The sequence below is a fragment of the Patagioenas fasciata genome, chromosome 1, assembly GCF_037038585.1.
Source record: "Patagioenas fasciata isolate bPatFas1 chromosome 1, bPatFas1.hap1, whole genome shotgun sequence".
NCBI classification, from domain to species: domain Eukaryota; kingdom Metazoa; phylum Chordata; class Aves; order Columbiformes; family Columbidae; genus Patagioenas; species Patagioenas fasciata.
Window position 1 is genome coordinate 127,785,895 of NC_092520.1, and position 23,106 is coordinate 127,809,000.

The 23,106-nt window shown below is 44.7% G+C and overlaps 2 protein-coding genes across 9 annotated transcripts; one reads left to right on the forward strand and one right to left on the reverse strand.

Annotated features, from left to right (window-relative positions):
* The first annotated feature begins 3,147 nt into the window (after positions 1-3,147).
* LOC136109025 (3 beta-hydroxysteroid dehydrogenase/Delta 5-->4-isomerase-like) lies at positions 3,148-15,172 on the forward strand. 8 transcript variants are annotated; one of them, XM_065851395.2, is made up of 4 exons: positions 3,148-3,166; positions 3,523-3,745; positions 9,758-9,922; positions 13,232-15,172. In XM_065851395.2, the coding sequence occupies exons 2-4, from the start codon at positions 3,592-3,594 to the stop codon at positions 14,044-14,046; spliced, it is 1,134 nt and encodes a 377-aa protein (XP_065707467.2). In that variant the 5' UTR covers positions 3,148-3,166; positions 3,523-3,591; the 3' UTR covers positions 14,047-15,172. The 8 variants fall into 8 exon arrangements, with proteins under 8 accessions (XP_065707467.2, XP_065707441.2, XP_065707449.2 ...); XM_065851369.2 differs by lacking the exon at positions 3,148-3,166 and adding an exon at positions 3,177-3,262; XM_065851377.2 differs by lacking the exon at positions 3,148-3,166 and adding an exon at positions 3,183-3,257.
* A 3,143-nt stretch (positions 15,173-18,315) lies between these two features.
* On the reverse strand, positions 18,316-20,699 carry ZNF697 (zinc finger protein 697). Its single transcript, XM_071803656.1, is given in 4 exon segments — positions 18,316-19,071; positions 19,073-19,841; positions 20,083-20,195; positions 20,500-20,699. Coding segments are annotated over 3 exon segments (954 nt in total). The 5' UTR covers positions 20,162-20,195; positions 20,500-20,699; the 3' UTR covers positions 18,316-18,965.
* Between the last annotated feature and the right edge of the window lie 2,407 nt (positions 20,700-23,106).

Below are 23,106 nucleotides of genomic sequence, written 5' to 3' on the forward strand. Positions count from 1 at the left end.
CAACAAAGCTGGTCCAGAGCATAGGTCTCACGAAAACTGGCTGAGGGAACTGGGCCTACTTAGCCTGGAGAAAAGGAGGCTGAGGGGAGACCTTATTGCTGTCTACAGCTACCTAAATGGTAGTTGTAGCAAGGTGGCTGTCCCTTTCTTTTCCCAATCAACAATCAATAGGACAACAGGAAATGTCCTCAAGTTGCACCATGGGTGGTGTAGACTGGACACTGGAAAAAATTTGGTCATGGAAAGGGTTGTCAGGCATTGGAACAGTCTGTCCAGAGAAGTGGTACAGTCACCATCCCTGGAGGTGTTTAAAAGACATGTGGATGTAGCACTTAGCAACATGGTTTAGTGGTGGTCTTGACAGTGCTGGGTTAACTGGACTTGATGATCTTAAAGATCTTTTCCAGCCTAAAGGAGTCTATGATTCTATGAGCTTCCCCAGAGCTGCCAGCATGTAGGCATTATGAGTTTATGGGCACATGATGGTAAGAAGCACATACATTTTTCACATGAGAAGCACATGGATTTTCTGTGGCTTTTCGGTCACAACTACTCTATGTTTAGACAGTAAAAGATCCAGTTAAGTGACTTTGCCTTTTCCTGCTTCAGTTCTCATCAATCTGGGCAACACGGCAGACTTCATAAACCCCTTTCCTAATCCAGATTTATTTTCTGGACAAAAAGATCTGCCCTTCTTTTCTCACTCCTGGATAGCTTCTTTTGCCTGATTGCACAATTAAACAGCATCACTCTCTGTCAAAGTGTAATACTTCATCCTATCTAAAAGTTCCGTGACCTGCAATGTTATTGCATTTATTCATTCCAGTACTGTGACACAGTTTATTCTCAATGCAGCTGGGAATTTCCCCTTCACTGTTTCTCTCTTGCTGCTTTCTCATCTCCATTGCACCCCCCTCAAGCCCTTTCTCTCCTTGTGATAAGGCTAAGAAAGCATGTTCTCCTAACACCAGCTAGCCATCGTCTCAAATTGTCTCTGTTACAGTAAACACCAACAAAGCTGGAGGATCAACACTGTTCCTGGATCAGCAGATTAGGGACATGGATGTGATGGGACATAGTGGATTGCACATGTGCTAAGCTATGCACTTAGTCCATGTATAGCAGTTCTCCAACACAAATTAAAATTGGCAAGCTCTGATTTTCTAAAATGACACTCCGAGGCACGCAGTCCATTCTACCATCCACCTCTGGGTACATCAGTTATCAGATTGTGAAGGCCTCATTTTATTATAAAGTCAAGGAGAGGACAACAACATAGTTCAAAAATGACTATGTCTTGACAAATAAAGCAGAGTTGGTAAACTTTTTAGATGCTGCTGAATTATGTTTAAGTCTGCAAATCTCAGACCCATGCAATAGCTTTTAACTTCTCCCAGTTGTTCCTGGTGGTCAGAGGCCTGATGTGCTCTGGCCTTGTTGCTCATTGACACCATTCTGGGACATACAGCCCATTCTGGCGTCTGCCTCTGTGTCCTACAGGGAACACTGGAGCCAGTCATGTTTGCAGCACAGAGGAGCTGCCAGGCCACCCAGCAACCCCACACAGCAATGTCAGGAAGAAATACAGGGTGAAAATGTTGTCTCTAGGTGGGACCACAAGAAGCATCAACAGGTCTGTGCTTGAACTGAGAAAACTGCTGCTGTCAGATCCCTGACATCCACAAGCGGCAGTTCAAATGAAGGCTGCCGTGTAGCAAAGTGTAAAATTCCCTCAAACTAAGCCAAGCATTTGACCCAGTAGCACTGAAGAGGACAAAAGCACAGCAGCAATAAATGGCCCCACAGTCCCCTATGCAGCACTTATATTCTCATATAAAACACCCCCTTTGCTAAGCTTCATTATTCTAATAGGCAAGCTTGGTGTAGGAAAATGTTTTCTATTCTAGAAGGCTATGATGTTGTTTTGTCTGTTTTATAATGCCCCTTGGAGGCATTTTATCTCCTTTCTAAAAGTGAAAAGGAAGCACAGTTTCAGAGAACACTGGTTGCAGCAGCAGGCTTTGGTCAGTTATTTTTCCTCACAAAACGCACACACTACACAAAATTAATCTGCAGCAGCTTCTGATAAGAACATACAATGCCAAGGTCCTGCCTGACAGTCAAGGAAAGAAGCACTGATAACATTTTTTAAAAGTTTTGTTGGGGTAAGGGAAGGATTTTCAAGGATACTGTGATTGAAACAGTTGCCAAAAGTTCGTCACCAGCGTCAGCTGGAAACCCTTTTGTCCTTGAACAGTAATGGTTTTGCTTTCCTGTTGCCACTTGCAGGCCCAGTTGTGCTTGAAAAAGTAACAGTGTGATGGTGCTGCTTCTATAACTTTGCTTCAGGACTTCCTTCAATGAGTTAACAAAATTCATGACCACAGAATAAAACGGAGTTTTTTAGTTGCACAAATGCAGGTAAAGCATTTTTAGAGATCCATTCCAGCTGTGTCTAAAATCAGTGATATTCTTTCCAGTTATTTCAGCCTAATTAGGTGTGTTGCTGGGCTTCTTCATAACTTCCTTCTCACTTAAGGCAGCTGCCTGTTTATCATCTCACTTCAGCTAGGAAGTCTGTTTATCCATGTCTGAGAGAGAGAAAACACAGCTCCAGTCAGCACGTCCTGACAGTGCCCAAAGACCTGGGAAGGCAGTGCAGGTATTACAAGCTTCAGGCTAATGCCTAAGCCCTGCCCTGGTGTTGCACTAGAAAAGAGTTTCCTTAGGACTAGAGTGAAACCCAAGGGAGAAACACCTGGGCATTTTCCCTGTGTTTTGGATATGTAAAAAGTAATAACACAGGAAAGGCACAAAGAGCCTGCTACAGCTTTATTTTAACCAGGTACTCTCACACCGGATATTTCTCTCACAGCTTTAATACCTCAGGTATACTGGAGGAATACAAAATCCCAGAGATTAGTTTTCTGTTTTCATATTAAAACTGCATTACGCAAACAAGTGTAATTCTACAGATAATTCTACAGAGAATTATCAGCATGAGGGTTTACCCTCTGAGGATTTAGGCACACAGGATCACATGCAGGTAGGGGCTCAGACCTCACCACATCCAGAGCTTCCTCATCAATGAGAGGGGAGGGGTGGAAGCACCATATTCGTTTGCAGCAAAGGAGGCACGCAAGAGGGAGGAGAAGCAAAGATTGAGGTGGTGCTGATCAGTAGATAAATACAGGCAAATCTCTCTCACAGTCTTTTGAGTATTAGAGAGGTGGAACCAAGGATTGAGGCAGACTTTTGTGCGGTTTGTTTAGCATTGAAGTTGGTTTTGAGCATTTTCAGATTTGCTGATTTCTTTAATTTGTAATAGCTTGCAAATAGCTTTTTTCTTTGCATGGAACAATGCTTAGGCTATTTTTGAATAGCTAGCAAAAGTAAGATATGCTTTAAAAACCTTTGTTTAATGTAGGGGATGGAGTTTCTTTTCCATTACTCTCTCTTTCTGGTAACACACTTTGATTTGTAAAGACTCCAGAGGTTGATGTCATATGCTCATTTCCTCAGGTAGGAGGTGAACCAGCCAGTCTGAGCTCCAGGGAAAGCTAGTTCACCGCTGAGGAGCAAACCAGAGCAATGTCCTTGGCTGGGGTAAGCTGTCTGGTGACAGGAGCAGGAGGATTTCTTGGCCAGAGGATTGTCCGCTTGCTGTTGGAAGAAGAGGAGGCACTGGCTGAGATCCGACTGCTGGACAAAGCCTTTAGCAATGAAGCACTCGGGAGGTTTGGAAGTAAGTACCATCTTGTGAGGACGATGTATTGCGGGTATACATGATGTTGTTTCAGCTGCAGAGTATGCAAGACTTTACCTTCCACCCAAACCCAGCTTTGCAGAGAGAGGTTTTACTTCAAGGAAGTCTTGCTTTTTCCCTCCCTCTCCCTCCAGCATAGAAATCAGATGTAAAACCTAAAAGCAAGAGTTTTCTTCGCCAAACCCTGAGGCTTCTCTAGATTGGAAGAGAGACATATATGCTGTTAGTGCAATAAACAGGTTGTTTCAGCCTGCCTTCTATTACATCAAAACCCACAGAGCAAAATTAGTGCAAAAATCTCACGCTTCTGTTGAGGGGAAGGGAAGTGCAAGCATTGCTGTACTGGAGGTAGGGGAGCAGTGTAACCCAGAGTGTATTGTCCTGTGCTCTGATGTGCAGGACTATAAGGCAGTGGCAAAGTTGTGGGTTGTGTTAACGGTTTTCTTCAACCTGTGATTAGTTTAGCTAATTGTGATCTGCTGGCTGAGAGCTGTGATGAGGCATCTTAAATTTTATTATTATTATTATTATTATTATTATTATTATTATTATTATTATTATTATTATTACCTTTTTTTTTGCTCTGTACAGAAGAGACAGGACCCATTTGCAAAGGGCAAGTCAGGACTCCGGCTTCTTGAAAGGACTTTAGACAGCACAAATGAGTGATATGCCCAGTGTCAGGAACAATCTGTGGTGGGGAAAGCAGCTCAGAGTATTGTATTTTAAATGTCCCTTTTCCTGGAGCACATCTATAAAAAGACACATAGCAACCTAAATTCAATCAAGTTCTTAAGTGCTTACATCACAGACATTTACTTGACAATTCTTTCCTCGATCACATCTTAACCTCAAGACTATTCTTCCTCTATCCAGGGAAGCATATGGGAATCGTTATGGAATATCCCCATACGATTTTCTGAAGAGCCACAATCTTTCTATAGGGTGTTTAAGTCTCATCAAAGAAGAGTAACAGTGCACCATAAGCCTGGTGCAAATTGCACAAGCCTTTAGGACAGTTTTATACAAGTAGGACTTCCTCCTCATTAAATCTCATTCAGCATGTTACTGAGGTTTTGCTGAATGCCCTTGAGCCTTGCAGCCCCCTCTCCTGCTCTGATTTCCCCACAGTTCCCCCAGTGCCAAAGCCTGCAGCTGCAGCAGGCTGTGGCACTTGCAGCAGCAGGACTGTGTGTGGTTTAGGAGCATCTGTGTTGCTTCAGGCCAGGAGAGCTTTGTGGGGATAATGGAGAGTCCTGGGGAGTGAAAACGATTGTTTGTGTGAGCAGAGTCTTGGCTGGGCTGTGGTAAAGGTTTTACTGTTCCTTTTTTTGTTAACAGGAAAGTTCTATGCCCTGTTAAGCTCTATGCCCTCTTTCCTTACACTCCCTCCTTCCTCTACTGAACACTGCCTAGATGCTCCCTCTCCCTGCAGAATTCCTGCTGCCTATCTGACCAACACAGGAGGAAGGGAAAAATCAGTTTTCAGAGGTTTTTTGCCTTGTAAACAGGTAGTACAAACAACAGGCTGGCATTTCAGAAGTGTTTGAACTGCCTCGAGACCCTGCACTTTGCCTGTCAGTCCCCCTGTCTGTATCAGCCTCTACAGGTAGATCTCTTCAGAGGTTCACAGGTCTCTCCTAAAAAACTCATTTCTTTCATCCTTTGAAGAAGACGAGAATGGCAATCAGTAATAGTTGGATATGCTGTATTTACAAAAATGAGGCAGCTTCTCTCTAGTACATGGCAAGAAGCTCAGCTATGAGCCACATCCAGGTGTTGCTTGCAGATTGCTTCAGTCCTTCCTCACTTTGCTGCCTTAACCCTGCTGCCTAAGAGGATCCAGAGCAAGAGCAAGCCTATTGTCAGGGCTCCTAGCCTTGAAGTCTGAATAGCTGCATCTGTCAGTTTATCTGTGCATTACACATACTGAGAAGAACCCCCAGCTTTTTGTACTTCTTGATGACCAAAGACTTGTCATTTCTGACCAGAGTACAATGAAAGCCAGTGCTTTCAGGACTACCTGAAATATCTTCCTGCCATTCCCTTTGAAGCCCTTCTCTATTAGAGTGACTCCCATTCCAAATGCAGAGCTGCTGCAGAAACTGTGGGGTCTTCTGACCTGCATTATTTTTGCTGCAGAGACTTTTACTTGCTGGCACATGCTGTTTGGATTTCTTGAACCACCAGGAGCAGAGCTGAGTGGTTTTCTTTCTCACTGAGCTTTTGAGCACTTTTACTTCCAATATCTTTGCAGAGTCAGGGCTGTGGGGAGTAAGACATAGGAGTACACGCAAGTTACATCTCTTTGTTCCAGGAGACGCTCAGGGACACTCCTCTTTTGTCCGAGCAAGTTTCCTGCTGAGACCTCGACCATAACACTCAGTCTGCCTAAAACAGTGACATTTGTGGTCTTCCACAGCCCTAGGGAGTCCAGGATAAATCAATGTCAAGTGCTGTGAGCTGGAGTCTGCCCAGTTACAATGTGGTTGAGAATAAACATCACATTGAACATGGTAGTTTGGTGCTTTGGGTTTGCTACCTCCCATCTCCACTTCAAATTTATCTTTTTGCCTTTCCTGTGCTTCCACTTATGCAATTCTGTTTGTTTTATTCTTATTACACTGGCACGTGTGGAAAAGTTGGAAATTCCCAGGTTGTTCTCAAGAGGATTTCTCACTATTTCAAAGCATTGACTCTCCTTTGTCTAATCCCTCTGTACATCTTCCCCCCTGAACCCTCATTTCATGTCATTTCTCAGAGACAGACATTCATGGATTGTGTGATGCTTGAGCACTGAGTGTTTTTGCACAGTACACCGAGTACTGCTCCAAAGTAGAAGAAAAGGGGGAAGGAATGTGTTGTTTGTTTGTTTTTTTTTTTTCCCAGGACTTTTGCTGGGGGAAGCTCCTGCTCTGGGAAACTTTCTTCTGGCTTTTTGCTCAACATCACAGACATTCATTTGGCTTTGTCACTCCATTCAAAACAGAAAGGCAGAGTAGCAACAGAACATCCCAGCAGCTGAAATGGGAACAGATTAAACACCTCAGCTTCCCTGTGCTAAAGAAGCAAATAAATTGCTTTACCCTCTACAAATCAAAATAAGACACAATTTTTAATTTTCTTTTATGAATACACAAAGTAGACCATTTTAATGAACCATCCAGTTAACCAGGACAGTGAAGATTGTTCATGAGGACCACCTTTCCCCACCATCCACCCCACAGCCTTTAGGAGCTCTATAAAAAAGCATTAAGTAATTCAAACTACTGAAGTCTCACAGATGTTATTGTTTGCTTGAACTTTAAACAACACGTAGAAAAGAGAAAGACAGTTTAGGGCAAATAGTCTAACTGGATTGCTGAGTTGGACACTGCTCACAACAGGACACTGAATTTCAGTGAGTAGTGGTATTTCCAAGCAAAAACTACCCTGTAATGTTTTTACCCTGTAAAAACTCCCTGCAAGCAGGGAGCATTGCTTACAGCTCAGAGGACACAGAAACCTTTGGGACAGCAGAAGCAGCTTTCCTGGTGAATGGGTACTTTCTCATAATCACTGTATGCAAAAATGGAGAGCTGAGTTGACTTTATCCTCTTCCTCTCCCTTCCACGTGACACCCACATGTTTTTTTGACTCCTGGGCAATGGTTTGTGGAGATGAAAATCAAGTTTCTCTCTGCTGTCCATCTCAGACTGAAACCACTGTTTGTCAGTCATCTCTTCTCTCTCAGCTCCAAGTTCATCTTTCCTCTTCCCCTAGAAATAAACAAGATCAATATGCTGATTCCTGACATCTACCTAATGCTCACAGAGTCAACAAGGCCCATCTCGTAATTACCAGAGCAACTTCTACTGGCTAAAGTGGAATGGAGAAGCAGCTTTCCTATCTCATATCACTCACACTTCTTAAACTGCAAGCCCAAACAAGGCACAAAGCAGATAGCAGCTTTCTAGTGACTGGTACCGACTGTCCCTGTGATCAGCTTTAAAAGGGACAGCTTTCTCCTCTGTTTCTCCTGAAAGCTTTGATTTGCACATGTAAAAATTTCCTTTTTTCCTAACTCCTGCCCAGGCACAGTTGCCACTCTGAAGGGGTCACCTGTCAGAATTTACATTGTAAAAACCTTGTATTTCAGTCCTTTGGTTCACTGCAACCCCACAAAGTCTTTCTCGTGGAGAACATGAACCTAAGTGCTGTACAAAGATTAATGTTTATGAGAGCAAATCTAACTGCCAGGTGCTTAACAAAAAGCCAGGCCCCATAGTCAGATACTTTTGCGTCCATGCAAGTAGAGGTCTGTGTAAACCTTCTGGAAACAGAGCCCTAGGAAATTAATGCTCTCTGTAAAATAAAAGAGCAGAAGTGAGCATGTGGCAGTGACTGTGCTGAGGGCAGTAACTCTAGATTTAGTAACAGTTTTGTAAATGTTTCACAAATCTCACATCTCTGACCAACTGACTGTGATGAAAAAACAAAGCCCCTCAAGCCTGTTACATCAGAATAATTGTTAAATTGATACAGTATTACACTCCAGGGAGCTACAGAGATAATCAGATAAAACCATTTTAAAAGATATTTCCATTCAGTTCCAGATCCCAGGAGCTGTCTCTCTTAGTCTTTCTCCTTTACAGACATGGGATGAAATACTGCCTGCTTTGGAGCTGTTGACAAAGCACTAGGATACACTAGAATTCAGTCATGGTTGAGGCTAAAAACTCCGTAAATTAATCAGGTTCTTCTCTTATCTAAAATAAGCATTTGGTGATGCCGGAAGAAGACAGAGGATCTGCCTGCACTGCAGTCCCTTCCCAGTAGCTGTGCCTGGGGAGCCCTCTAGTGCAGCCACAGCAGAGTCTCTTGCTGTAAGGACACCACCTCCTTTAAAAAGCTGTAAGTCATGCTGAAAAAGTAATCTCCTCTCCCATGGCATAGCTGCAGTCAAGCCAGCAGACTTCCCAGGAGAGCAGCACCACCTCAGAGTACAAATTTCTCCAGGTCATCATCCTGAGCTGATGCAATTTTGTTAGTATAGTTCTGGGCTATATAACAGATGATTCTGCCCAGCAAAACTTAGGGGAAAAATGGCTCTGAGATCTAGAGCTCCACCAGGGTCACATGCATTAGCTGCTGGGGATCGAGAGGGCTTAAAAAGCAGGAGTTAAAGCAAGTCAGGGCTGAGCTAGCTCAGGAAAGCGGCCTTGAGAGCTCAGATTTGGGCCAAAAATATGTGCATGCTAAAAATGGCCCCACAGCACAGATGCTGAAATGGAGCCAGAGCTGGGCTTAGAAGAGGCACGGTAAGTCCTGGCTGAGGTACATAAAAAAGATGTGTCAGAACTATAAGTAATTTATTAGAAGAGCTGCAATATGGGGAAGGTCTAGGGACAGAAAATAGGTGTGAACAGAGCTCTGTGTACACATACTGTGGGTGGAGAGAACTCATCCATCACCCTGAAGACAGGAGCAAGCAGTGCCTGGCTGTTCAGTATACTTGGGTTAACAGTTTTATAAATAGCCAGTCACCAGAACATGAATAGCTAAAGCTCCCCATCCAAACTTTAAAGTAGTCATACCTGAAAGATGCTTTAGGCCCTGGCTAGTAGTGGGAAAGATTTCTCTTTAAAAACAAACAAACAAAACCCCAAACCCAACCCAAAACAAACAAAAAACCCACACCAAACAAAAACAAAACAACAACAACAAACAACCCACCCACAACAACAAAAACCAGCGTTGAATATTGCCTCCAAAAATACAGTAGGTAATGCAACATAGACTTCTATAACACTGTAATTAGTACTGGACAATATAGCTCTTGCAAAATGCCCTCTGTTTTGCCAGCCTTAAAATATAATTCCTGTGCCTGGGCTGGGCTGTCAGTACCTCCCAAGTGCAGCATCAGCTTCCTCACAGCCCTTCACCACTCTTTCAGGACTCCTCTTAGGACGCCGGTAAGGTCTTTCACTTTGTTTTCTGCTATTGTTACAGAGTTCCAGGGTAAGACTGAGGTGAAAATCCTGGAAGGGGACATCCGAGATGTGATGTTCCTGCACCGTGCCTGTCAGGGGGTCTCCCTTGTCATCCACACGGCTTCAATCATTGACACCTTGGGCCTCATAGAGAAGCAGCTGCTCTGGGAAGTCAATGTAACAGGTGAGCGAGTGAAGCACCTTTCTCAAGCCCATGTCTACTATGTGCTGATCATCCCCTGCTCAGGAAAGGGAACACCTGGCCTGTTTTTTTGAGCCAGATTAACTGGGATTTCTGCATCTTGTGTGGTCATACCAGTGAGTGCAAAGCATGCACAAGTGCAGCCCCATGCAGCTCTGTCACTCCACACCTGGTATGCACCGGTTTTCCACTACAGGGCACTGCAGGATTGTTTAGCCTTGTCACCATTCACACAGGCCCATCCTGAGATCTGCACAGGCTCTACCCTCAGTGGGGAGAGCCATAATCCCATGCTTAGAGGAAATTTCTGGAAGCAATTCACTCCTGAAATCCCAAAGCACATCTGAGGAAAACTGGCTCTTATTCTCTCTCTCCATGTAGCTTCATCACCTGTGTAGGTGTTTGAATTTTTACAAACACTGCAGGCTTTAGCCACAATTACAGCAAACTTGCACTACTGATGTCCCAGACCCTGTGGCTCTCTGCTTCCTGTTATTTTTCTTCCTTCTCTTCTCCTTTTCCTCCCATTTGCCATTATGTCTGTGTGTGCATGAATGTAGTTCAGACAAGCAGGTGCTTTCCCACTTTATCATTAAAAATCCCCCAACAAGCTCAAGGCCATGGGAGGGAGGGGTTTCAGCAACTTCTCACTCAGTGATGGGATCTCTCTTTCTACTAAGGAGCCCCTATTCTTCATGCAAATATCAGATAACAGGCAAAGATTTTGGCTTAGTAATGGCCTGTGTGGCATCACCTGCCACGAAATTTAAATATATTTCCTAAAAGAACTACTTCATCTCATCTCCCTCTGTGCCTTTCAGAGGATTGGTACTGTCTAATCTGTGTGCACACTGACCTCCCTGGTTGTGTTGCAGTGCTTTGGTGAAGATTTGGGGAAGATGTTCTTATTTAAGTGAATAGTTTTCCTGGTTCTTTGTTCCTCTCCACCACAGATAGAGGGCTTTTTGACAGAAAAATAAGGAACATATTTCTACAGGCACCACTTTTACAAATATTGGCTGCTCACTGGGGTTCAGAGCAAGAGAGCATTCTTTGCATCTGAGTTCTCTCTCATGCACCTTAAAAACAGCGGGATGGCATTTTGGTTGTTTTAGCCTGGCTCATTGCCTGTACATTCAGCTTCCAGACCCTTTCATTTCTGCTCAGTCAAAGCCGCAAATTGTCAGTTACCACAAATTAGAGCCCAGCGGGCAGCTCCTTAGGTCACTGCCAGGAGGGAAGAGCAGAAAGGCAAGCTCCTGTAAACCTGTGCATTGGGTAGGATGAAAAATAAATATCCAGGGGTGGTGGTTCAGAAAGAGGAATTGTAAAGCTCTATCTTTATGACCATAGGACTGCTACAATCTGTTTTTCACAGCAGAATGTCTTGCTTAGACCCTTTGGGAAAAAAACTCATCAACACAACAAAATACCACAACAAAAAACCAAACAACTATTAAAATCTCCCCAAAGCAGCAGGGTCTCTAGGTCTGAGCTGGAATCGGATCTACAGGGTATATTTAAGTCTTCCCCATTGTTCCTTTTGGCAGGTTTAGACTTTCATAAACCTTTCAGATCCCCCACTAGCAGAGCATGTCTGCGGGTGAAATAAGTTCCCTGGCCCAGTGAGGGTTGGATGATGACATTTGGCAGAATGAAAGCACACACCAGGCCTGCTCCGCCAGCAAACTGACCCTAAGGTCAGTCAGCAATTACTTCAGTCCTCTTCCCTATTTCCATCCATACCAAGACACTGCTACGTACTTCATAGACTTGCAGGATGAAAGTTTTGCTTCTGCTAGAAAACAGAACTTTTACAATCCAAATGTGTCAAGGAATCAGACGTGGATGTTCACAAACTGGAACAGAAGGAAACAAGTTAAACTTGCCACTGTGCAGGGCTTTCCTCTGTCTCACATGACACACAATGCCTCAGAGCAAAAATACTGTTTTAGAAAGGGAAGTAAATTTTTAGGAGAAAGAGAATTAAGAAAATAATTAAATATAATCCAAACAAAAGTGCCTTAACAATATTCAGTTCAGTAAGTCTTATCATTCCCCAGTCACTAATGGATCTATATTTTGCTGCCAGTACTTCTTGGTCCTCTGAACTCCCTTTATTCACTATACTCTCTTCAGCAATGCCAGCCTGTTCTGTGTTGTGCTGTCTTTAGGTGTTGTAACAGACTAAGCAGACTTGTTAGATCATTTATGTGCCTCACTGTTAGTGCTTGATTTTATCCTCTTGATTTTAGGCCATGCCCTTCTGATATAGTATCAGTCATTTTGGTTTAATGTTCCTTTGCCAAAGACATTTTCACATGTCTTTCAGCTCTATCTTCTGTTCCAAAGTCACTGGCTCTTTCACATATAACCTTTCTCATTACACCATGCACAACAAATAAGTTAAATTTTGCCTCAAAGCTCAGAAGAAAAGGAGTCTACTTGGAATTAAAATAACCCAATTTATTATTTTCTCCTTTAATGTGCTTTCCTAGCTTAACCCTCCTGGCTACTTGAAAGGCTTTAATCTTCCCACTTTACCTCTGCTCTCCTCGATAAAATCATTATGATAGGATTTTAAAAGTAAGAACTCCTGTATTAGTGCAAGTGAAAGGCAGAATATGCCAAAAAGGGAGGCATACATACATAAGCATCGCTTTGCTCACTGCACATTACTCTATGCCCTTTGACTATATGGTATCATGCATTGTTCTGATAGAAGACCTTTCCCTTCATGCCCTCCTCTGAGGGCAATTCAATAGTGGATAGATTCCCACTGGGTGAAGCTGCTTTTGGAGCAAACCTCCTGGTCCCACATTAATTCTGTCCCTGCATAGTGAACCATCCAAGGGCATCCTCAAGTCTGGAAAACACGCTTCAGCATTCAAGATCGGTGGTACCTAATGTGAGGGGCAGCTTCTGAAGGTTCTCTGTCTTAGACAAGCCAATCCAACCAACAGGCCCAAGCCCCTGAATCTGTGGTTAGCATCCATGCTAACTGAAGCAAGAGCAAAATTTGACTCTTGACATAAAAACCCCACAACATGCAATTAAGATGACGTGTTCATCTGCATTTACCTCTGGTGGCTGCACTGACATCACTTAAATACAGATGCAGAGCAGGTTCAGTTTCATTGAACACACTGCCCAGGTCAGAATAGAATTCCTCCAGCTGCACAGTAGGAAGATCTGGCCAAGTTCAGGCCAGAAATGCTGTTTCTGAACTAAAAAGCCCACTTTTTCTTGCTTGGAGAGTTCTAGACTGACTTGCTTGTTTCTCTTTTGAAGGTACTCGGCTGCTGCTGGAGGCGTGTGTCCGCTGTAACGTCCAGCACTTCATATACACGAGTACTATAGAAGTGACAGGCCCAAACTGTAGAGGTGACCCAATTTTCAATGGTGATGAAGATACAGCTTATGAGAGTGAATCAAAATTTCCTTATGCTCAGAGTAAGAGGCTGGCAGAGGATTCTGTGCTGAAAGCAGATGGCCAAGTGTTAAAGGATGGTGGCACACTGATGACCTGTGCCCTGAGATCCATGTACATTTTTGGAGAAGGATGCCCGTTTCTTCTAGGCCATCTGGATAAGTGTCTGTTGAACAAAAATGTCTACCTGCGCTTCTCCAGGAAAGAGGCTCTGGTGAACCCCGTGTACGTGGGGAACATTGCCTGGGCACATGTGCAGGCAGCCAAAGCTCTGCAGGTCCCACAGAAAGCCAAGCACATCAGGGGGCAGTTCTACTACATCTCAGATGACACTCCTCATATGAGCTACGCAGATTTAAATTACGAGCTGACCAAGGACCTGGGGTTTGGAATTGAGCCCCAGCTCCCCATGCCTCTGACAATGTTGTATTACTTCTCGCTCCTGCTGGAGTTGGTGAGCTTCTTGCTCAGGCCCTTTGTCAGATACATCCCCTCCACCAACCGCCACCTGGTCACTCTACTGAACACCCCATTCACCTTCTCTTATAGAAAGGCGCAGAAGGATTTTGACTACACACCCCGCTACACTTGGGAAGAGGCCAATCAGTCCACTGGTCAATGGATTGCCTCCATGGTCCCACAGAGAAGGCAGTACCTGAAAATCAAGACTGCCTGAGTCTTAGGAGGAGCTGGGACCTGGCTAAACAAGTAGGGCCAGGAGCCAGAAGAGAGCTGGGTGAACAGCAGCAGCAGCAAACTACAAAGCATTTAAACAAAGACTTTGTGTAGCAGACCCCTCACCACCCCCTGCCCCCTCCCAACCCAGAATAAATAGAAGCGAAACGTTGAGTACAGGCTGATGAGAGTAGCATTACCATATAATCCACATCCACCATGTGCAGCACGAAGACACTATTTTAGTAAGACTCCACACACTCCCATGGTGTGAACACATCAGCCCTTCTTTTCACTCCACACCACCTTAAAGGCTTTTATAAAGCTCAGGTCATCCTAGAACTACAATTACACTTTACAAATATGTGCTACTCAGCTATACCCCACTTGCTCAGCTCCTGACAGCCCTACCAAACACGCAGCAGGTAGAAGCCACCTGATTGCAAAAGCTGTTACAAATCTTGCTCACTTTTGGAAGAGCATTGTCCAGTTTCATGTGCCATTCATCATACAGTCAAACTTGAGAGCACATTTGGGCACTGTGAGCCTTGTGAGGCCAAAAGTACAATGTAAGTGCAACACAGTTTTAGTTGGAACACTGTGTGGAGGGAGAGAAGGGGGAGACTTCCTCATCCATTCTCATTTTCCTGGTTAGCAATTTTGCAATAAATCTGATGGCTGCCCAGCAGAACAAGTTTTAACAAGACGAAAAGAAGAACAATATTGCAGGACAATCTTGGTCGCTGAAGGGTTTCCATTACAGAGCCAAGACATTTCTGAACAGAGGAAAAACAAGCAGCGCTGAAAAAAATTACGCTATTTCCAGGTTTCAGCTGGGAACAAAGGCTGACTTTAGATGATAGATGCACATGTGTTGTCTCTGTGCTTTTCTGCTGGCCATATGAGCTTCTGCAGAATGCATAACTTGACTTGTGGGCCAAAAATGTAGAACCTGTCTGAACAACTAGATGTGATCCAATGTTTGCTTCTCAAACATACAGCTCAGATGCTGATGACAGCTCTAAAAGACAGCTCTGTTCTGTTCATGATGGTATGAACAGAAACATTTCACCTGACTCAGTACTAATGTAAATAAATCACATTTCCAGAGATGCTGGCAGCTTGAAGTCTGTGTTGAGTTTAATTATTCAGTGTCCCAGTGCAAATACTACCGTTTTCTTTAGCAACACTTTGGGTTAAGTATGTAAGATCCAAAGCAGTCAAATACAAGGCAGCAGAACTTCCAGTCATATTCTGGAGGCCCAGAAGGAAGTTTTCCAGGCTCCCATTGAAGGGTTTGTAAACACTCGGCAAACTAGTATAGCAGATGTCATTTGAATGCCACCACTTCACAGATAAACATGTCAACGTCTCCATCCTTCTCCACTGAGCAAGTGGTACTCTCATCACCTCCATCAGAGTTCCTCCTTTAATAGTGCACACATGGATCTATCCCATGCTGAAGGACACCCATCCCGAAGGACACTCATCCCCTGCTACACCATATGCTGATAACTCCTCTAGAGACTGATGGAGAGTAGGGATGTTTGCAGCAACCTTAAAGAATAGGGGATTTGAAAATGAAATTTGGAATTGCAAACTCCTGGATACAGTCTGCACCAGGCAAACTGATGTGTGTGCTGAGTTCAAAAACAAACAAACAAACAAGATATTATTTAACACATTTGAGTTTGGTTATGGCAGACAAGCAGCACATGAGCATGAGGACTACTAACCAGCTGTATAACCCCTACTATGAGACTCTCTTGTCTTAACATCACATTAAAAAATATAGTTTTAATAAATAAATGAATTCCCCAGAGAGGCCATGATTTGCTCCAATTAAACTTATAGCAGCAGTTTACAAAGGTCCTGCCCTATTCCTTTGCCCAAAATCACAGAACAGACCCATGTGTCTCAGCAGCTCCAGCCTGCAGGCTGGTGTTTCAGGGTAAGCTGCAGCTCCACAGAGAACAGCAGCACGGACAGATGCTCAGTTTTCCTGTCACGCTTCCACCACAGGAGTGAGAAACCTGTGACTGAAGCACCTTTCACTGTCACAGTTGCTCACTCCAGTGAACTTAAGTAGGAGTCAAAGCTTCCCATTTTTCTGTTAATTGTAGAGCATTTTGAAGCAAGGTGCTGACACTGATCAACGAACCAACAACATGGTGGCATGGAACTGCTCGAGGCACACGTCTGTGTGTACCACAGACAAATGGAGGGCAATTTTGGGAGCCCTCTCCAGGTGTTTTCAGCAGTTGCTGTAGTCTGAACATAATTTGGCCAACCTCAATTTTAAACAAAATGTTTCATAGAGTGGGTGATTGTCTTATTCAGAAAGGCAGCCAATAAAATATGGTTTAAGATCATCTGCTGCTCACAGACAGTGCTGATACGATCAGGCCCTGTTGCTTAGCTTTGCAATTAGCAAAATTGTATGTTTGATTTTTCAGTTTTGCTTAAACCTAGACCACAAGATCAACCAAAATGAGGTTAAATCAATCCCACGTCAGTCAGCCATTCATCCAGAATGGCAGCAGTGAGGCACCCCTCGCCCCGTTGCTACCAACTGCACCAGGTACACGAGTGTGAGAAACAGTCGTTGTGCTTCTGCCTTGCTGCTCTGCCGGCTTCAAATGTGTAAGTCTTCATGTCTAAATAAGGACCTGCACAATTAGGCTGCATAATTTCATTCATATGCCCTAAAATTTCTTTCTGAAATATTGGTACATGCTCTGGTCATTTCCAGCTTGAGCTCCAGCTCCTGTTGAGCTCCGTTCCTCTCCTATCCTGTTCCTTTGCCTTCTGTTCCCCTTCTGTGCATGCTCCATTGCCCTTCCAGTACTTGTGTTTGCGCTTTTACCCATTGTGTCCCATCTCTTCCCACTCTATTCCCTGCTAGACCCCTCCCTTGGCACTCTTTTCCACCCCTCTCCCCTCCAACTGAGTTCTGTTCCCTGCCAGTCCTCTTGGTTTGTGCATCTTTCACCATCTCACAAGTCAAAGAAGATGGGCTCTGCACCTTGTGGCTGTCCCAGGCAACCCAGTGTCTTGCTGTCCAAAAACCTGGGACAACTCAGGGATAGAGGGAAACCAGGAACATAGAAGGGGGGGGGGGTTTGCTCTATCTCCAAGGCCCAACTGCCTTCCCTGGGCACCCAGGTGTCCGACCCCCCCATTTTCTCTCTGAGCCCCAGAAAGAAACACCACCAGAACTCAAATCTCCAGGGTCTTGCCCCCCTGCTCTAACTCCTATACTCCGCTGCCCACCCTGGGCTTCAGGAACACAGGTGTTGATGCTCTCCCCACAATCTGAGCAGAGGCAAGAAGGGAGGCAGCAGCCAGATAGAGGGGTGTCTCAATGCGATCCACCCCAAAAAGCTTTGTTACCCCAGGTACCCTGGGCTCTGGAGCCACAAGCTGGCCAATGGAGAGAGCAAAAGCAAGAGGTCTAGAGGGCAGGCAGAGCGGGGGACAGCTGAGACATCAGAAGCTCAGTGGTGCCATTTGTCTGGCTGTGGAGAGTCAACAACTTTGCAGTTTCTGAACTTTGTGGAAGGTTAGGGTACGAGGATCTGCAAAGCTGGTCAAGGACAGCTGAGGCCTCTTCTTTTGTGGCTTGAGACATGATGGACAGGAAAGAGAATGTGCCTGGGTCTTCATTTTCTCATTCTGCTAGACCTCTCTGGTGAAAATCTGTTTAGCTCCAAACTTCTTCCCTTCATGCCTTCTTCCCCTTGAGCCCCACCGTTCACATTCTTCTCCCCTCCAGTCTCCTACATTGTTGGCCTTTTTCTCACCAGATGGTTCCTTTCCATTGCCCTCTGTACATCCTCTGTTCCCCTCCAGTTCTATTTTCACGTCCATTCCCTTTTGGGCCTCCCTGTTTGCGGGCTGTTTCCCTCCAGTCACCACCAGTCATACTCCACTCCCTTCCAGTTACCTGCTTGTACTCTATTCCAAGGCAAAAGGCTCTGAACTGGCCATAAGCCTCCAAAAGACTCCCAGGCATGTAAAATTCACAGCCCTCTAAGTGCTGCTAGTAAAGCTACAAATCACTTCATGCATTTACATATGCATGGTTATCTCAGTTGCCTCCAGGCTTCAATAAGGCTCTCAGGATGTGTAAGACAAAATACTGCTGAAGGTCATTACCAGTCCCTGCTCAGAAAAGTAAAAAGGTGTTTAACAAACAGTAACACCTTTTTTGTTTGTTTGGTTTTTTCCTAGGCTAGTCAGATTTCATCCTAATGTCCAGTGAGACTGATGATGGGCGCAGCCACGTCTGCTGTCACTGAAGTAGTAGAAAGGACAATCCGGGCACACAGAAATAGAACAGGAAAGGACAGGGATGAACAACAGAAGCAGAGCTGCTATTTAATAGGGGAAAGCATTTAACACATCAAAGAGCTGGAATATTACAACATGTACCAGAAAACTAGGACATCTTTGCCCAGGTTTAACAGAGCTCCTAAAATACCTACAGACGCTGCCAGAGAGAAAAAAAGAGAACTTTTCATCCGCAGTTTGGTGACTCATTTCCCGAATGTGGGCTCCCATTGCCAGACCCTGCTTTGTCATTTTTGCTTTCTTGGTAAGACAGTGGGATTTTTTTCATCTCTCCAAGGGCTGTACTCCAAACAATCAGATTTCCAAGCACCAAATTCCTCCTTTGTTGAGCTTCCCCTCAATTTCTTGTTACAACATCCCTTCCCTCAATCCCCAGAACAAACTGTTCCTGCTGACAGGAAACTTTTTCCCACTTCTGCCCCTATGCTGCCTCTCCCTCCCACCTCATCGGCAACCTACTTGTACTGTGACAGAGATCCTCCCCTTGGTGGTTTCCTCCTTCTTTCAATCACACCATAAAATATATATGTATATATATATATATTTTTTACAGCAAGGCACCCATGTTCACAGACCCAAGGGAAATGCTGTCCTGCTTTCTACTTCAGGTGAAGTTTCTTGAGGCTGCTTGAGGTGCGTCTTGTTTTGGAAGCACTTCCCACACTCAGCACACATAAGGGTTTTTATCTCTTGTATGGATTCGCTGGTGCCTGTTAGCATGACTGCTCTGTTTGAAGCACTTCCCACACTGGGAACAGCCATAGGGTTTCTCGCCAGTATGGATTCGCTGGTGCTGGGTGAGTGTTGAGAAATCCCTGAAGCCTTTTCCACACTGTATGCACTTGAAAGGCCTCTCGCCAGTGTGGGCTCTCTGGTGATTTATAAGGTGAGAGTTTCGGCTGAAGCTTTTCCGGCACTCGAGACACGGGTAGGGCCTTTCTCCTGTGTGCATTCTTCGGTGGGAGATCAGGTGGGAGCTCACTCTGAAGTTTTCCCCACACTCACTGCATATGAAGGGCTTTTCACCTGTGTGGGTTCTCTGGTGTTTAATCAAATCAGAGCACCACTTGAAGCCCTTGTTACATCTGGGACATTTGTGGGGTTTCTCTGCTTCACACTGCTGAAGATTTGATGTCTGACTGATGGTTTCCTCATGCGCACCGTATCCAGAGTGATCATCTCCTGTAGCATCTTCTGGATGGAGAGGGATGCTTTGGAGGCCCTCAAGGGCCTTTTCCGGATGAATGCCATCATCCTGTATTTCCCCAGGGAGGTCCTTCTGGTCCATTTCGGACATACGCTGGCTCTCATAGGCCTCTGCCTTGCTACATCTCTGGAAAGCATTATCTTCCAGTATCGCTTCCAGTACTGTCTCACACTGTTGCATGTTCTCGAGATCATCTGTCAGGGGACTGTCATCTTCATTCCAAATATTGGCCTCAGCTTCTTAATGAAAGTAAACATGAATGCTCAGCAAGAAAGCAAGATAAGGAAAGGGACTTCCAGATTCTAAGACCTTATTAAACCCTAGTTTAAGGCTGGACTCGGAGGGCAACAGCCATTCTTCACCCACAGATTCAGGATTGTCCCCATCCTTAATCCCTGATGGCTGTAAACTCAATGCAGACATGACTACCAGACTTATGTTAATGAAGGTACTGAATTAATTTGGAGTATTCCTCACCTTCATAGAGTTCAGTGGAGAGATGCCTTTCTGTGATCTTGTCAGAAATGGCATCGCACAGCTCCTTCTCTCCTTCCATTTGGAGACCACTTGTGAGCAGACCCTAAACGAGACTGCAGATCAGTTAATTACCACCCAGATCATCACCTCATACGGAGGACGCTCTTGGCCCTATATGGTACCCCATGGAACCATCTTTTAGCACAAACACTACTTGGACCCTCATCCCACCACCTGCTAAATTTGAGCGGAGAATCCCCCCCAAAGGCAGACACAGCCCCCCTGTTCGGCAGGGCCGAGGCCCCAGGGGATATGGGACAGGGAGAACGCTTCCTCCGCGCACCCAAGCGGAGAAAAACCTGCACCCTGGTGTCCTGCGCTGGTACGATGGGGTAGGTGTTCAGGAGAAGCCCAAACCTCAGGCCCGGGCAAGGGGAGGGCGGCTGCTGCCCCCTGGTAGAAGCAGCGCGGGACGGGACCCCGCCCGTCCAGCCGAAATCCTCAGGAACAACCCGCTGCCCCACCGCTGCCGCCGCGGGGAGGCCTCGGGGTGAGGCGGGAAAGGTTTCCCGCCTCAGCCTGCTCGGATCCTCTGAGGGGCCGCGGGCAGGCCTGGGGTGGCCCTGGCCCTGGCAGCGGAACTGCCTGCAGGGGCTGCCAGATAGGGGGCTGGGGCGGGCCGCTGTCTGCTGGCCCTGGTTGTGCGTTTGAATAAAAGACGTGGGGGTGAGGGAGAAATCCCGAATATGGTGTAGACCCTTAAATTTGCAGGAAGGGTCCCTCGTGCCGAGCTTCTGGCAGCTCCCTGCCCTGTGGAGCTGTACCCTGCTCCCCGGAGCATCTGCTGGTGTGAAACCTGCCCGACAGCAGAGAAAGAGGGAAAGAACAAGGCCCACGTTATTTATCTTTAGTTATATTTTTTGTGGTGTGGTGAGTATTTTTACCCCTTTAACTATTTATATTTCACGGTGTCAGGGCGCAGGGAGGGCTGGCAGAGGGTGAGGTGACAGACCCAGGCAAGTGTCCTTGTCAAACACCCTGAGCTTTGCATCTGTGCTGTTCCTCACTACAGGTGTCTGCCCAAAATAGCAGAATAAAAATGCAATAAAAAGTCCTGAAAGCCCGAGAGGATGGATACCTTGACACATTCAGATTTGAGACAGCAAAACTTCATTCACAGAAAGGGTTGTCAAGCACTGGAACAGGCTGCCCAGGAAAGTGGTGGAGTCACCATCCCTGGAGGTGTTTAAAAGACATGTATGTGAGGTTCTCAGGGACATGGTTTAATGCGAGGGTTAGGTTATGGTTGGACTTGATGATCTTGAGGGCGGATTCCACCCCAAATGGTTCTATGATTCTATGTTACCCTGCTCTTGGGCAGTCACAAGTGAGCCTGTGCTGTTGTTACCTGATAACAAACACAAGCCAATTATGAGTTTTCAATGGATACCAATGGGGAGAGCAGACATGATTACTGCAAAGGAGTTGATTTGCTTGTGAATTTTGCTACAGTCTACTTTGCAGTAAGTTGTTAGTATACTCCTATGCTTGGCAGGGTAGCAAAGTGGATACAGAATGCACTTAATCAGTAAGAGCCTTACTATTTTTCAAGTTAGCTGACCAGTGCCATTCATCTAATTTAGTTCATTGACAATCAGTAAAGCAAACTATTGGTTATCAATGAAATTCTATTGTCAACAGGATAACGGTCTGTAAGATGAATTTTACTTACGTATACACTCTGGAAGATAAAAAAAATGTTAAGGCTGTTTTGCTGGAAAGGTATTTATTTACCCTTCAGGCATGCAGAAAAGGGGGAAGTAGCAATGCTACAGACAAATTCATTACTTCTGGCTCCAGCAGGTACAAAATCTAAGTTTAAAGACCACCTTTTGTGGTTAAATATCTTGTTGCCAGAGAGGAACAGATTTTTGCTTCCTAAAAGGGACTAGGAAATCTAAGCTATTAATGTACTTTAAAAATAAATATAAGAATATTTAATAAGCTCCAGAGGAACAGAAGCAGAAGTGGTTATCATGCTTGGCATTGATATTGTTAATATTGGATACAGTCAGTGGAGGACAGTTGGGTAGTAAATGCCAATTAACATATTTTTATGAAGAATCCCTATTGTCAGACATTGGTATTTTAAGTACATTGCAGATTTCAAATAACAATAAAAGTTTTGATTTCTTATTAGCTGAAGATTGATTTACAAGTTGTCATTTTACACTATGACATTAAATGAATTAATACAGACTAAATTATAAAAATCCCAGAATAAATGTTAACTTTCTCATTTACAATCTTTAAAACAAAACCACATTAAAAAAACAAAAACAAATAAACAAAAAAAAAGCTTTGGCTCAATTCACAGGTTTGGTGCAGAATCGCAAGGTGAAACATTATGTATAGCCTCTGCTATGTATGAAACCAGAGTCACAATGGTCTGTTAATCTGAAAAAAAATCACTGTCACTTACACACCTAGATATAATAGATTATAGCTGCTCTGAAGCTAATTTGGAAACTAGGAGTGCAGTGTGATGCATTTCAAAAGACATCCTCATTTCACCATTTGTCATGACCCTTGTAGTCCATGTAATGCTCTTCTCCCTCTTTAAAGCTTTCTACCTGCATCTCCATCTAAGTTAAAAAAACCGCTGGATAACTGGAATTCATGCATGGCTGTGCCATGGATTTCTTTCTTTCTTCTGCATTTTGAGGTATTTGATCTTGTTTCTACTGCCAAAGCCTTTTTAACATTTCTGCTTGAAGAATACCCAGACAGTCCAATGGTGCACAGGGTAGCAAAGCTTCCACAAAATCTGTTCAGCAGCGCATTTAGTCATTATCTTGTACATCTGCTGGGGCTAACTGGAAGAGCTGACCTCTTTTCTGGGTGGACCATTACATTCCCATCCCTTCCTTTTGGTGCAGCTTGGTGCAAATCAGGAGTCATTGCTACAGGTACCTGAAGGTGGTACTCCGGTAAGAAAGCTGTGCCCCTGGAACTGTGCAAGCA